Below are 16647 nucleotides of genomic sequence, written 5' to 3' on the forward strand. Positions count from 1 at the left end.
GTAGATAAATTTTAAATGATTAATGGAAAATCTCATATAAAGATGTGAAACAAATACTAACAAAGAGATAGAGGGGCTGGCCAGTACTTACCTCAGCTCAGTACAGCCGATAGATACACATAAAACAGAACCGAACATTTACATTCCTAGCTTTCGGAACAAATGTTCCTTCATCAGGGAGGAGAGAGGGGAAAGAAAGGGAAGAAGGGAAAGGAGATTCAGTTACTCACAACCCAGGCTATGAAGCAACAGGGAAAGGAAAATAGGGAGGGTAGCAAGGATGGAGGCATGGTTGTCAGAGGAAAGCCAAAGATATTCTACTGTAAGGACTGTGACACAGTACTTACAGTAGAATATCTTTGGCTTTCCTCTGACAACCATGCCTCCATCCTTGCTACCCTCCCTATTTTCCTTTCCCTGTTGCTTCATAGCCTGGGTTGTGAGTAACTGAATCTCCTTTCCCTTCTTCCCTTTCTTTCCCCTCTCTCCTCCCTGATGAAGGAACATTTGTTCCGGAAGCTAGGAATGTAAATTTTCGGTTCTGTTTTATGTGTATCTATCGGCTGTACTGAGCTGAGGTAAGTACTGGCCAGCCCCTCTATCTCTTTGTTAGTATTTGTAGATAAATTTTCAAACTCAGGCATTTACAAAATTACATGATGATCGTGTTATTATATATATATGTGGTCATGACTTTAAAACTAGATTTAGAGAGCATAATTATAAGAATGCTGTCGGCCTTGGAAGTCATTTAGCTAGCAAGGCTCATTCCCTAGGACCAACTGAAAGTGTGATGCTCATCTTGCTCTTTGAGTGAAAAGGGATAGGTTTAAATATACTTGAAGAACTTTAAATTACACACATTCTATGAACAATTCTCACAATGTCCTGAATGAGCAGATCAATTCGAATCATAAATGGTTCTTTGATGTTTAGCTGATTTTTGGATATATAGCCCAGATTTGCTCATCTTTTTATCAACATCTCGCTTCTCTCCTGTGCGTGCTTGTCAAAATCTTTTTAACGAAACCATCCTTCAATTCCTTTCCCCCCACCCCTCGCTTCTCATTTTGTTATGTTCCTTACCTTTACATGTGTACTTATAGCAGCTTGTTATATTTATGGCTTTCATTGTTGGCCTCGACCAGTGCCCTCTGGTCATTTAAACATTGTTTTGCCTGTTATGAATTAAATATTACACATTGTCTGCACTTGTTATAATGCTGGATAGCACCATGGTGCTTATTCATTTCAGCTGTACATATTTCTATAAATGTTTTTTTGATTTTGTTATGCTGTGCTAATATGTTGGCACTAAATTTTTAATTATGTTAACTATTCATGCAATGTAGTGCATGTAGCTGTATTAGTGCTTATGTATGCTACTTTTCATTCAGTACAGGTTGAGATCTGTACTGAGTAGGTTAATTTTGCTTTTATCACCTGTAAGCCACACTTATTTTTTATGGTGATTGCTGTTATTTTATTTATATATTATTTTTATATATACCAATAATTAATACTACACTGATCAACCAAAACATTATGAACACTGCCCACTGTGATGCTGGTGCCACCTGGTGGCATTGCAGGCACATGACATGGTAACAAAACTTTGTAAGTGGAATGGATGGGGGATCACCCAAGCCAAGATATGAGTCAAAAATGGGGAAATCTATTGAGATAAGTGCCCCTGACAAAGGGGAGATTATTATTATGCAGAGCCCATGAATGAGTATCACAAAAACATTGAAGCTAATCAAATGTTCATGTGCTACTGTTTTGAACATCTACAGAAAGAGGTAGAAGGACAGTGAAACTATCACTAGGCACTAAACGGTTGGACGTCCATGACTCTTCACAGAATGTGGGGTTCGGAGGCTTGTGCACTGTGTAAAGTAGGATCAATGGTGATCCGTGGCATCTCTGCTGAAAGAGCACAGTGCTGGTGCAAGCACAAGTGTTTTGAAACACATCATTCATTGTACATTGTTCAGCATGGATCTCCCCAGCAGACCACACCTTCTTGTTCACATGATGACACAGCCACATCATCAGTTACAATTGCAGTGGGCATTGTACCATTGGGATTCAACATCAGTCAATGGAAACATGTTGACTCATTGAGTGAATCACATTTTTGCTGCACTAGGTTGCTGGTCGTCCCTCCGAATGCAACCTTCGAGCTGAACGGCGGATTGAAACGTGCAGCGCACCATGGATACAGGCTGGCGGGAGCTGTTTTGTCCTATGGGAGACATTCTCCTGCACATGCATGAGACTTGTGGTAGTAATTGAAGACATGATGACAGCTGCAAACTACCTGAATCCCTTTGTGATTGATGTCTTCCCCTACAGCTATGTCATTTTTCAGCAGTGTAACTGTCAATGTTTCAGAGCCAGAAGCATGCTACAGTGGTTTGAGGAGCATTATAGTGAACTCACATTGATGTCTTGGTGACCATATTTGCCTGATTTAAATCCTATGGAATCCATCTAGCTCACTATTGGGTGCCATTACCACACACACACACACACACACACACACACACACACACACACACACACATGCACAAAAATCAGTGACCCATTATTTACATGCATAACATGACCTGTGCGTAGACATCTAATGCCATATACCGCTACAAACGTACCAACAAACTGTCGGATCCCTGATTGCAGCATCAGTGATGTATTTCATTCCAAAGATGGACATCAAGCTGTTAAGTAGGTTGACATAATGTTTAGGCTCATCAGTGTGTGTCTCTATGCAGCATCACATTTGTATGTGCAATTCCATCTGGCATTGAACACATGTATCCTTGGGAAAAGTCACACTGAGAATGTTGTGAGTACTGTGAAAATAGTTTTAAATTATGTGTATCTTCTGTAAACTTTTCTCACTTTTATTGTAAATTGCTTTGTTTGTCTTCAGTTAATGCTGTTTGTAAGTCATACACAATCTGTATGATGACACTGTAGAGTGTCATGCCCACTTTTGCTATGCCATCTGGTGCTCACAATTTGTATGCTTGTAAAGTGGTCAGTAATCTTGTATCAATCTGCTCTTGTTTGTTACCATTAAAACGTGGAACTATTGTATCCACTGGTTACTTGAAGTTCCAGTGTACGTTTCTTCTTATGATTGTATTGGTTTTATTTGTATGTCAACATTGGTTTTGAAACCCATTTTTATTTCATATGTAGTTATATGATTTATTTTAAATGTTGATGGCAAGCACCAAAATGCATAATATCAGAAATAAATTCCATTTGCATTCAGTTAATGACTTTTGCGTCAGTGTCCCATCCAGCATTTTGCAGACTACACATATTTTTCAGCTCAGTCATATATCTCCTTCATTATTTTGTCATGGATCTGTTACTAAAACAAATGTCTAAGACACAGAAAATTAAACAGTGTAAGCCCAGTATCAGGACACATTATGCATATTTGCATTTCCAGCTATTAGGTCATTAGTTGAGCTCATAGTTTGAATTTGGCTTCAGTCACACACATAGTAGTTGTCAGCTGGAAGGAATCCCTACTTTAATAATTGCGTTTGATTCTCCCCACTCTCACTTGGATTCAGTTGATAAATTTCCATGCTTACCTCCTCCACCCATCCTGGTACCCCTTCTTGAGGCGGCATCTATCCCTGGGTGTTTTCCAAGTGTACAGCTCATTTTTACTCCCTTGCTGTTTTGAGGATGGCGGTGATTTCACTGGTGGTACTTGTAAAGCTCTTTTTTAGATTTAAGTATTGCAGTTTGTTTCCTGTAGAGAAAATGATTTGAGAAGGTGCATGCTTTGTGTATTCCACATCTGCTGTGACCTCTCTACAGATATCTGTTGGTGTAATTTTGGCTGGTATATATAAGCTATCTATAGGGTGGGTCATAGCTAGCCTCTTACATTACAGCAGCTGGAGTTCAAGCCCATGTCTGCCTCCAGACCAGGATGCATATTCTGCCACTTAGTTGCTTAATAACAGACTAATAATGCCCACCACGTAAGGGTGTGTTTCCCATGTCCTGCTTTCCAGTATTTTTCGGAGGTTGTTACGTGTGGCAACTTTTTTTTCTGTTCTGACAGTGTGATCTGCGGAATAGGGGTTGTCAATGGTGACTCCATACTGCGAGGATTGTTGCATGGCTCCAGGCCTATTCCATTATGGTTGACTTTAAGCTTTTGATATCCTTCCGTGTTTTAAGATGAAATACTCATGTTTGAGGTGTGGCTGGATTTGGTAGTAAGAGTTATTACATAATTAATTTTTTGTTTGTTTGCAAGGGCATACTTGCAGTCCCAGTACACACTGAATTTCTCATGCCACAGTACCATGATAGACGACGAGAGAATCCGGAACAGAATGGCAGTGGCCAGTGATAAGGTGGAGATGGGCTGTGTCACTTTGTTTTGGATCCTCTAGTGGCATGTTAATAGTCCTCCAAACAAACATTATTATTATTATTATTATTATCTTCTTTCCTTTCTCGGACCTTAGGTCTGGTTAAAAATGGAAAGTGACGCGGACCTTGATCAAGTGTGACTTCCTTTTAACTGTACGGTATATGTTACATTGCATTTAGGAACTTTCGGGTAATTGAACATGTATCAATAATTACAGATTTCTGTAGTTGTAAGTTTGGATGTATCTGTATTGTGTTGATGTGCTGGTGGGTATTGTGTAGTATGACTCCTGTAGTTGATAGTATAATTGGTATAATGTCAACTTTATCCTGATGCCACATGTCCTTGACTTCCTCAGCCAGTTGGATGTATTTTTCAATTTTTTCTCCTGTTTTCTTCTGTATATTTGTTGTATTGGGTATGGATATTTCGATTAGTTGTGTTGATTTCTTCTTTTTATTGGTGAGTATGATGTCAGGTTTGTTATGTGGTGTTGTTTTATCTGTTATAATGGTTCTGTTCCAGTATAATTTGTATTCATCATTCTCCAGTACATTTTGTGGTGCATACTTGTATATGGGAACATGTTGTTTTATTAGTTTATGTTGTATGGCAAGTTGTTGATGTATTATTTTTGCTACATTGTCATGTCTTCTGGGGTATTCTGTATTTGCTAGTATTGTACATCCGCTTGTGATGTGATCTACTGTTTCTATTTGTTGTTTGCAATGTCTGCATTTATCTGTTGTGGTATTGGGATCTTTAATAATATGCTTGCTGTAATATCTGGTGTTTATTGTTTGATCCTGTATTGCAATCATGAATCCTTCCGTCTCACTGTATATATTGCCTTTTGTTAGCCATGTGTTGGATGCGTCTTGATCTACGTGTGGCTGTGTTAGATGATACGGGTGCTTGCTATGTAGTGTTTTCTTTTTCCAATTTACTTTCTTCGTGTCTGTTGATGTTATGTGACCTAAAGGGTTGAAGAAGTGGTTATGAAACTGTAATGGTGTAGCCGATGTATTTATATGAGTGATTGCTTTGTGTATTTTGCTAGTTTCTGCTCGTTCTAGAAAGAATTTTCTGAAATTGCCTACCTGTCCATAATGTAGGTTTTTTATGTCAATAAATCCCCTTCCTCCTTCCTTTCTGATTAATGTGAATCTTTCAGTTGCTGAATGTATGTGATGTATTCTATATTTGTGGCATTGTGATCGTGTAAGTGTATTGAGTGCTTCTAGGTCTGTGTTACTCCATTTCACTACTCCAAATGAGTAGGTCAATGTTGGTATAGCATAGATATTTGTAGCTTTTGTCTTGTTTCTTGCTGTTAATTCTGGTTTCAGTATTTTTGTTAGTCTTTGTCTATATTTTTCTTTTAGTTCTTCTTTAATATTTGTATTATCTATTCCTATTTTTTGTCTTTATCCTAGATATTTATAGGCATCTGTTTTTTCCATTGCTTCTATGCAGTCGCTGTGGTTATCCAATATGTAATCTTCTTGTTTAGTGTGTTTTCCCTTGACTATGCTATTTTTCTCACATTTGTCTGTTCCAAAAGCCATATTTATATCATTGCTGAATACTTCTGTTATCTTTAGTAATTGGTTGAGTTGTTGATTTGTTGCTGCCAGTAGTTTTAGATCATCCGTGTATAGCAAATGTGTGTTTTTGTGTTGGTATGTTCCAGTAATATTGTATCCATAATTTGTATTATTTAGCATGTTGGATAGTGGGTTCAGAGCAAGACAGAACCAGAAAGGACTTAATGAGTCTCCTTGGTATATTCCACGCTTAATCTGTATTGGCTGTGATGTGATATTATTTGAATTTGTTTGGATATTAAGTGTGGTTTTCCAATTTTTCATTACTATGTTTAGGAACTGTATCAATTTAGGATCTACTTTGTATATTTCCAATATTTGTAGTAACCATGAGTGGGGTACACTATCAAAAGCTTTTTGGTAATAAATGTATGCGTAGTGTAGCGATCTTTGTTTAGTTTTAGTTTGATATGTCACCTCTGCATCTATTATCAGTTGCTCTTTACATCCTCGTGCTCCTTTGCAACAGCCTTTTTGTTCTTCATTTATAATTACCCAAATTCGCATATCATATCCATGGCACCCTAACCCCTATTTTTGTGATAATACAAAATGAGCACCCAACTTATTCAATGTCTGTGTTATCCTGTAACCAAAATTTAACTGATTCCTTTTGGTACTCATGTGGATGACTTTTAATAATTTAGGACCTATTGCCAATTTTTGCACCATACAGATATCTTGTCTAAATCATTTTTCAATTTGTTTTGATCATCTGATGACTTTACAAGATGGTAAATGACAGCATCATCTGCAAACAATCTTAAGAGGGCCTCAGATTGTCTACAAAATTGTTTATGTAGATCAGGAACAGCAGAGGGCCTATAACACTTCCGTGGAGAATGCCAAATATCATTTCTGTTTTACTCAATGATTTTCTGTCAGTTACCTTTCTGACAGGATGTCACGAGTCCAGTTGTACAACTGAGATGATAGTCCTTAGGCAAGTAGGTTGATTAGAAATTTCCTATGAAGAACAGTGTCAAAAACCTTCCGGGAATCTAGAAATATGGAATTAATTTGACAGACCTTGTTGGTAGTACTCATCACTTCGTGACAATAAAGAGCTAGTTGTGTTTCACAAGAACAACATTTTTGAATCCATAGTGGTTGTTTGTCAATAAATTGTTTTCTTTGAGGTAACTCATAATGTTGGAACACAATATATGTTTCAAAATCATTCTAAAAATTGGTGTTAGCAATATGGGTCTGTAATCAAGCAGATTACTGCTATTTCCTTTCTTGGGTATTGGTGCGACTTGGGCAAATTTCCAGTCTTTAGGTATGGACCTTTCTATGAGTGAGAGACTGTATGTGATTGCTAAGTATGGAGCTATTGTATCAGCATACTCAGAAAGGAACCTGACTGGCGTACAGTCTGCATCAGAGGTATTGCCTTTTTTAACTGATTTAAGCTTCTTTGCTACACTGAGGATATCTGATTCTAAGTTATTCGTGTTGGCAATCCTTTCCGATCAGAATTCTGAAATATTTACTTCATTTTGTTTGTTGGAGGAATTTTGGAAAACTCTATTTGGTAGCTCGGCTTTAGTGGCACTGTCATCCATGTCATCTCCATTGTTATTGCACAGTGAAAATATTGATTGTGTCTTTCTGCTAGTGTAGTTTACATTTTCAGACTTTCTGCTAGATTGTGAGATAGAGTTTCATTATGAACACTAATAAAAGTATCTCACATTGAAGTTCTTACTAAATTTTGAATGGCTGTAAAACTTAACCAATCTCATGGTTTTGTGTTCTTTGAAATTTGGCCTTTTTTTTTCATTGCTTTTGCAACAGTGTTCTGACATGTTTTGAGTACCATGGGGGATCAGTGCCCTCTCTTATTAGATTATCAATTGTGCTCAATACTATTTCTTTGAATTTTAACCACATCTGGTCTACGCTTACAGTCACAGCCAGCTCAAGTTGCAGTTCTGCAAATTGACCAGCTTTGTTCCTGCAAGCATATTTGTCCATATTTAAAAGTACCTGCTCCTGTCATTGTAGGCTATTCCTTTGACCCCAATGTGAGGGAAATAAGTGTGTAATGACTCACTATCTGTTATCAGGCAACCTTAAATAAAAGATTCAATCACATGTTGCCACATCACTGACACATCACTGACATATCTCTCTACACCATTACGTTCTGCAAGCTCATTCTTTGTATATTAATCGAGACATTTCTACATGTACACCTAGACTCTGTTTTCTGTCCTGTAGGTAGAACACAGTTTAGGATAACTTCCACTGGTGGTAGTGTAGAGACAAGCAGAATGAAACACTGTGAAAGTTCTGTGACAAGCTAGGCTGTGACTTCCTGGACTTGTGCCATAGGGTTGAGAACTGTAGGTTCCCCCTAAATGGGTCATGAGTGCACTACACATCAGAGTCTGCTACTCAGGTAGCTGACTGTGTGGGGTACCCACAAAGGTTTTTTTAGATTGGGCGACTCTCCATCCAATCCAGATAACAAGAGCTGGAGGAAATCCAGAACTATCAGTATAAGATCAAAAGAAATGCCTCCCACATGTGAGAGTATTAAAATCCTAGTGATAAACTGCCAAAGCGTTTGCAACAAAGTGCCAGAGTTTGAAGCATTCATGAAAAGCAGTGGAGCTCACATAATACTAGGCACAGAAAGCTGGTCGAAATCTGAAATTGATAGCAGTGAGATTTTTATGGAAAATTTAAGTGTACAGTGAAAGGATAGGCAAATGGGAAATGGAGGTTGTGTATTTGTCGCAGTAGACAAGAAACTCAAATTTACTGAAGTAGAAATTGAAGCAGCTTGTGAGATTGTTTGGGCAAGACTCAGTATCAGGGGTGGGCATAAAATGATAATTGGCTCCTATTGGCGCCTTCTATCACCCACCAGACTCATCTCCTGATGCAATTGAAAACTTCAGAGAAAACCTCAGTTCAAATGTACATAAGTTCCCCAGTCATTCTGCAACATTGTTGGAGACTTCAATCATCCAACAATTAATTGGGAAAATTACAGTTTTTTTAGCAGTGGGCATGATAAGACATCCTGTGAACCTTTACTTAATACCTTCTCTGAAAACTATCTAGAACAGATAGTTAGGAACCCCACTCATGATGGAAATATATTGGCTCTAATGGCAACAAATAGACCTGATCTCTTTGAGGATATCCACATTAAAACTGGTATCAGTTACCATGATATGTACAGTAAACTAGGTAAAAATGCAGTAGTGACATATATCAATGAGAAACTTGAAACTTACAGCACAGGGCAGGAGCATGTAGCCGAACTGTGGCTCTTATGTTTGAAAGAATAGTTGACCATGCACCGGATAGATATGTACTCTGTAGAACAGTTCATAATGGTAGGGAACCTTAATCGTACATAGTCACTGTAAAGAAACTTCTAAAGAAACAGAGATTACTGTGTAATAGGTGTGAATCAAAGCATAGGGCTATAGATAGAGAGATGCTGAATGTAACACATTTGGCTGTCAAGTGAGCAATGTGAGAAGCCTTCAATGACTAGCATAGCAGAATATTATCAAGTGACCTTTCACAGAATCCAAAGATATTCTGGTCCTATGTAAAGGCTGTTAGTGTCACCAAAGTCAGTTTCCAGTTCCTAGCAAATGAGACAGGAACGAAAATTGAGGGTAGTAAGACAAAAGCTGAAATGCTTAACTCTGTTTTCCAGTGTTCCTTTACAAAGGAAAACCCAGGAGATTGCCCTAATTTAATCTTTGTACCACTGAAAAGATAAATGAAATAAGTATTAGTGTCAGTGGTGTAGAAAAATGGCTGAAATAATTAAAATTGAAAAAAGCTGCAGGGCAGGAAGGAATATCTGTCAGATTCTATACTGAATTTGCAGCTGAGTTACCCCTTCATCTAACTACAATCCTTCACAGATCCCTGAAGCAAAATACCACGTCCAGTTCTTGCAAAAAGACACAGGCCACAACCGTCTACAATAACAGTAGTAAAAGTGATCCACAAAATTACCGTCCTATCTCCTTGACATAGATTTGTCGTAGAATCTTAGAACATAATGAGGTATCTCAAATTGAATAACCTCCTTAATGCCAGCCAGCAGGTATTTCAAAAACATTAGTCACATGATAACCAATTCACAGTTTTCTCACATGACACACTGAAAACTTTGGATCAAGGCAGCCAGGTAGATCCAGTGTTGTTGTTGTTGGGGTTTTTTTTTCCGCATTTGACACAGTACCACCCATACACTTCTTGTCAAAAGTACGGTCGTATGCTGTATCAAGTCAAATTTATGACTGGACTGAGGACTTTCTGATAGGGAGGACGCATCATGTTATCTGGAATGAAAAGTCATTGACAGATGTATAAGTAACTTTGGGTGTGCCCTAGAGAAATGTGTTGGGTCCTGTGCAGTTGTTATTGTATATTAATGACCTTGCAGAGAATATTAATAGTAAAATCAGCCTTTTTACTGATGATACAGTTATCTATGATGAAGTACTATCTAAAAGAAGCTGCATAAATATTCTGTGGGATCTTGATAAGATTTCAAACTGGTGTAGAGATTGGCATCTTGCTTTAAATGTTCAGAAATATAAAATTTTGCACTTCACAAACTGAAAAAAAGCATAGTATTGGATGACTATAACATCAATGAGTGACTATTGGAATCGGCCAACACATTTTAATTCCTGGGTGTAACACTTTGTAGGGATAAGAAATGGAATGATCACATAGGTTCAGTCATGGGTAAAGCAGGTTCATTGCTAGAATACTCGGGAAGTGCAATTAATCTACAGAGGAGATTGCTTACAACAGAGATACTGAAGGAACTGAACTGGAGGACTCTTGAAGGTAGATGTAAACTATTCCGAGAAAGTCTATTAACAAAGTTTCAAGAACTGGCTTTAAATGATTACTCTAGGAATATACAACAACTCCATACCTATCGCTCACACAGGAATCATGAAGATAAGATTGGAATAATTACTGCATACACAGAGGCATTCAAATTATCATTCTTCCCATGTTCCATTTGTGGATGGAACAGCAAGAAACTCTTAATAACTGATGCAGGGGGACATACCCTCTGCCATGCATCTCTTGATGGTTTGCAGAGTATAGTTGTAGATGTAGATGTAGAATGTGCAGTTCCAGAAGTAAATGTCAATAGAGTTCATGATGTGAATGGATAACCAGAACCAGTCCAGAGTGTAGCAAAGTCATGTTAAGTGTATACAACAAGCCAGGGACTAATCCAAATCACAAACATAAACCAGGCAGTCAAGACTCTGCTGCTCAATGATGTATAACTAAAGGCTGCAGAGACTAGTGAGAGAATGACTATCTAGAAGCAAGCCATGGTTTTTATTGGTAAGTGCTCATCGGAGGGCCATATCACCTGGTGTGCTTACTATGGCTGTAATCTAGAGCCTGAGCATCTCTGATGTATTCTCCCTACCAGCTGTGTTGGATACTAAACTCTGCAGGCCATCGTATGATGTGTGTGGAGGGTACTATTAGTGTGTGGCAGAAGATACTTCTGGTACCACTATAATTTCCCCCTTTTCTTTGTTCCAATCATACATAGTGTTTTTAAGCTTTCATATGAGCTCCAATTTTTCCAGTTTTTCTTGTCATGCTCATTTTGTGAGATGTTTGTGGGAGAAAGTAACATATCTTACTTCTTGTTGAAATGTACACTCTTTGAATTTTAAATTGCCTCTTTTTGCCCTTACTAAAGAAACCAGTGATGAAATATGCCACCCCACTTTGGATCTTGTCTCTCCCTCCTTTTAGTCCTAGTTGGTAACACCATCAGACTGATGAGCAGTACTCAAGACTCAGTTGAAGAAGTGTTTTGTAACCTACTCCTTTTGTGGTTGAATCACATTTCCTTATATGATTCTTCCATTGAGTCTCAGCCAAGTAACTGATTTCCTACAACTACTTTTGTGTGGTCATTCCACTTTAGATCCCACAGGACTATTACTCTTAAGTACTTTGCAGTTGTTACTGCCTTCAGTGATTTATCACCAATAGGTTGATTAAACAGTAATGGCTCTCTCTACCTTTTTATGTTCAGTATGGGGCATTTATTTCTATTCAGGGTTTACTGGCAGTCCCTACAGGTTGTTCTATATTTTGCTACAGTATTCTCATTTTACAACCTTGCAGTGATAATAGACTTGTCCATGAACAGTGTATGTCATTTTTGTACAAAAATAAACAAACATTTGTAGAGCTGATAGTTTCCTAGTAACCAAGAAATAAAGGATTGACTGGTAGTTTAACAAGTGATACTTTTTATCACTGTAGTATAGGAAAATTTTCATATATTTTGGGATGTATTTGAATTTACTTTGGCCCTTATTGTAAAAAAGACCCATGTTACTGAAATGAAATAAAAGTTTTAGTTTTTACCTTGATCCTTGTTTACACATTTTAAAAGGATAAGAAAATCTACCTGTGTGTGTGTGTGTGTGTGTGTGTGTGTGTGTGTTGCTCTCTTTATTCACAAACTTTAGTACATTACATTGTAACATTTTTCCAATAATGGATTGAGGCATATGGTGTAAATAATAATTTACATCACTGATGTGCAGATTTTCACCAGTGATGCAAATGAATTTGTAGTCTCGTTTATGGTTTAAATCTGATTATTTTTCTAAGAGAAATTACAGAATTCCACTCAAAACCAGTTAAGTTTCATCCATTCTCCAGATAATCATCTTACTTGGTTACACAGATGTAAATAATAGTTTTTGAGAAATATATCAAACCTCAGTTTTTTTCCCTGTGACACAAGAGGCTTTTTATGAGTAGCATTTTATTTGAGAATTTATTTATAATGTTTCTAGGGAAGGATGGAAAACTGAAAGGGCTAGCAGCACCTTCAAACTTGTCTATGAATCAAACTCTGGAAGGCCATAGTGGACAAATACAAGTTATTACATGGAATGAGATTCATCAGAAGCTAACAACAAGTGATCAATATGGACTCATCATTGTGTGGACACTATACAAAGTAAGTTGTGTATGACACTAGGAATCACCAATATGTGAACTCTCTTCTAAATTTCTCTACAAAATAGAGGTTGTATTTAATTGTAATATTTTGCTTTGTGAGAAACAGTTTTTATTCTCTGTCTTATGGGAAGATGTTCATTTTGCCTTTTACAATCATGAATACATTTTGTAATGAGGGTGAGGATGAGGATGATTCATTTTCTCTTATGCAGATCATATACAGAAATGAAATAATGATTTGTGTGGGTTATAAGTAATGTGGGATAGGCAGTTCAAAAATTTAATATGCATTAGAACAATGTTAAAATGACTAATAATAGATAATTATTCAAGTTTGAGAAACTGGCTTGGTTTTCAAAGCAGTGCACAGCTTTTAAATTTTGATTCTGTGAGCAGAATCCACCATGGAAGCTAAAGGAATGCTGTACTTGGCACATGATAAAGACACCTTTCCACTATCAACAAAGTTTCATTTGCTTCGCTGAATGTGCTTTGAGTTAAAAAAAATTGACCAGTTGCAAGCAGGACTTGTATGCTGAGGGTTCCATACAAACTTAATTATGTATATAGATAGTTTATCCATCCCATTTATCAAGAATTTGGACCATTTTTGCCTGTTATTGACATTGATACTGGCAAGACATTGGTCCCAGGAGTCCCAAGACTTTTGAGAATGTTTTAATTTGTAAGGTGGATAACAAATTACAAAATAAATTTTTTTCATGTGGTACAATTGCAAATTAACAGTTTTCTGCTTTTTTTCCCTTTACTTGTACTGCAAAACCATGCTTCTTGCCAAATTTCATGACTTTAGATCAACGGGAAGTACCTTACAGGTTGTAATTCCTGAGAAAATGGGCTTTTAACAGCTGGACAGACAGACAGACAGACTGACAGACAGACCGACAGACAGAAAAAAAGACAGAAGGACAACAAAGTGATCCTGTAAGGCTTCCATGTTCACTGATTGAGTTATGGAATCCTAAAAATATATGTTTTGGTGCTCAGGTCACCACTAAATAAATCCTTGGTCAACATGTCTGTCACTACTGTGGGGGAAGATAGTACTGTGATACCAACGTTATTCTGGGATATTTTAAGACAAATACAGACCAATCATAAAATGTCAACATTGTGATGAAGCCAGAGTACATACCATTTGAAAGGAGCTTAAAAAAAGTGAATAAGAAACACTTCAGTGAGTACCTGCCAATAGAGATACCGAGGATACCAACAAAGCACGAGGAATATAAAACTGAACTGACCTAGTCAAGTGAGTTTTGAGGAAATAGATACCCTGATAGTGTAGGACAGAACGTATTAGAGGACTTGTTGAGACACCTGAACTTCATTGTGGGTGAATTGGGGCAGTGAGGAGGTGTTGTATCCTATGTGATGAGCAAATTTTTGAGTACTGGATGGAGTGGAATTGGTGATTGTTGTAAGTAACTATGGTGCAGGGCCAGGCCCTCAATTGCAAAAATCTGTGATAGTGCACAGGTTGTAGAGTATGCTGTTGCTGACGTCACTCTACTGATAAACAAGAATTTTGAGAAAGCCTATGAGCCAAACAGAATTACTGTAGAGGCCGAAATTGATTTGTAACCATTCGACAGTTTGGTTGGTTTTGGCCAGGTAGAGAATATCTGCTTTTTGTCCAAACACTGTTGGTACCCCTTGATGACATGCTCATTGCCCTTGTCAATAGCTGGCTGATACACATGACACTGTGTTACCACTTTTGTTCACCATATTCCCCAGTGTCCACTATGCAGAGCCTGGGGGAATGACCACACGGTGAGTGCCCTGTATTGCCTTGGACCAAGGTCCACAAACAAAAACATGGTAAGGTAATGATGCCCAAGCCATGTTTTAAAAGAAGCTCTATAATCCTGAGATTGAACAGGAAAGAGATCAAACTCATGACTGGACTGATTACCATCCATGGGAACTTCAAAAAACACCTACACACAATGGGTATAATGGAAGAGGACCCTAAATGTAGGATCTGTGATGAGGGTGAAGAAACTGCATCACACCTAATCTTTGAATGCATGGCATTGGAGAGTAAAAGATACAGAATCTTCGGAACAACTAGACCTAAAGAAATTGTGTCTAACAGAAAACTTGTAGAGGGTCTCCTTGCACTATTTAAGGGCACTGGTTGGCTTTACTAGATATACAGGGAGCGATACTGCACAATAAACCTAGTTTCGGTGCGGGCTGTGGCGGGTCAGACCTAAGCTGTTTTAGCTCTCCTGTTAAAATCAATCAAATTCTGTATTGCCAGGAGGATGGTGACATATAATCTGCGCTTCAACAAAAAGTGACCCTTTACTGCCATTGTCATAGGAAAAGACACACACTGAGGGTAACCACATAGCACCCTTGTCTTGAGGTGTTGGGTCAGATGCTGTTTCTGGCACCACTGCTGCTACAGAGATTGGAAGATCTGTGAGGTCATGACACACAGCCTGGTATAACTGAAAACAAACATCATCTTCTTTATTGATATCTTGGACACCTGGGGGAGGTACGATAGTGAGTCTGTGTTTAGATGTTTACTCATGGGCTTATGTAAAAAATGAGTATGAACTAAAGAGCAGTATGCAGTGTTGAAGCTTTTACATTGTTCGGTTTGACAGGGCAGATCTAAGCCTAAACAGTGCAAGTAATGGCTTATGATCTGGTACTAGATGAAATTTTGTTCCCTACAAGTACCAATGGAACTTCTGAATGGTATAAGTAATCACCACTGCCTGCTTTTCAGTTTGGTAATGGTTGATTTGGGCAGCCTTGTAAATGTATCTGATTGGTTGTTCTGAACCACCATTATCTTTTATTTATATAAGAAAACTGCTCCAATACCATGCTGAGGTGCGTCACAGTGCTAGAACTGGAAGTTTCCCCGAAGAGTAAGGAATGAGAAATGGTGCATAGTTGAGCTTCATTTTAAGGCATGGGAAAGCCCCCTCACATTGTGGGGACCACATAAAAGCTACCACTTTCTTCCACAAATGTTCAGTGGCTTGGCAATCTGAGGCACATTCTAGAGGAACTACTTATAATAATCAACTTTCCCAAGAATATCATGCACTTCTTTTTGATTTTTGAGTCATGGCATCTCCTCATTTGCTTGCATATGTCGCTTGCTGGGGTGGATTCCATGCTTTTCCATTATAAATCCATAGTAATGAATGAATTTTTGGGAAAATTTACACTTTTTAAAATTCATGTCCAATCCAGTCTACTGCAATATCTGAAATAACTGCATTAACTTGTCCATGCATTGTCACATATTTTCTCCTGCAGTGTCATATGCAGGGAGGTACCCTGCTAATCAGCTGCTCTAGCAAACTCTGAGAAACTGATGGTGTGCAGACAATGCCAAAAGATAGACGTAGGTATATATATAGGCCAAATGGCATATTCAAGACCAGATATTTCTGAGAATCCTCATCTAGTGGCTACTGGAGGTACACATCAGCAAGGTCAGTTTTGGAGAAACATGTACTTTCATTAAGACAGGAAAATAAATATTTCAGATGTGGTACAGGGAATACATCCGCAACAATTTGGGAATTATTAGCTTTGAAATATTGACACAAC

At 37.9% G+C, this 16647-nt stretch overlaps 1 protein-coding gene across 1 annotated transcript in view; it reads left to right on the forward strand.

Annotated features, from left to right (window-relative positions):
* LOC126180617 (WD repeat-containing protein 35) overlaps positions 1–16647 on the forward strand; it is a 179962-nt gene that overhangs the window by 52147 nt on the left and 111168 nt on the right. The window contains exon 3 of the mRNA XM_049924707.1: positions 12870–13036. Within this exon, the coding sequence (XP_049780664.1) occupies positions 12870–13036 (167 nt within the window). The remainder of the gene's footprint in view (positions 1–12869; positions 13037–16647) is intronic.

The sequence above is a fragment of the Schistocerca cancellata genome, chromosome 1 (genome assembly GCF_023864275.1).
Source record: "Schistocerca cancellata isolate TAMUIC-IGC-003103 chromosome 1, iqSchCanc2.1, whole genome shotgun sequence".
Taxonomy (NCBI): domain Eukaryota; kingdom Metazoa; phylum Arthropoda; class Insecta; order Orthoptera; family Acrididae; genus Schistocerca; species Schistocerca cancellata.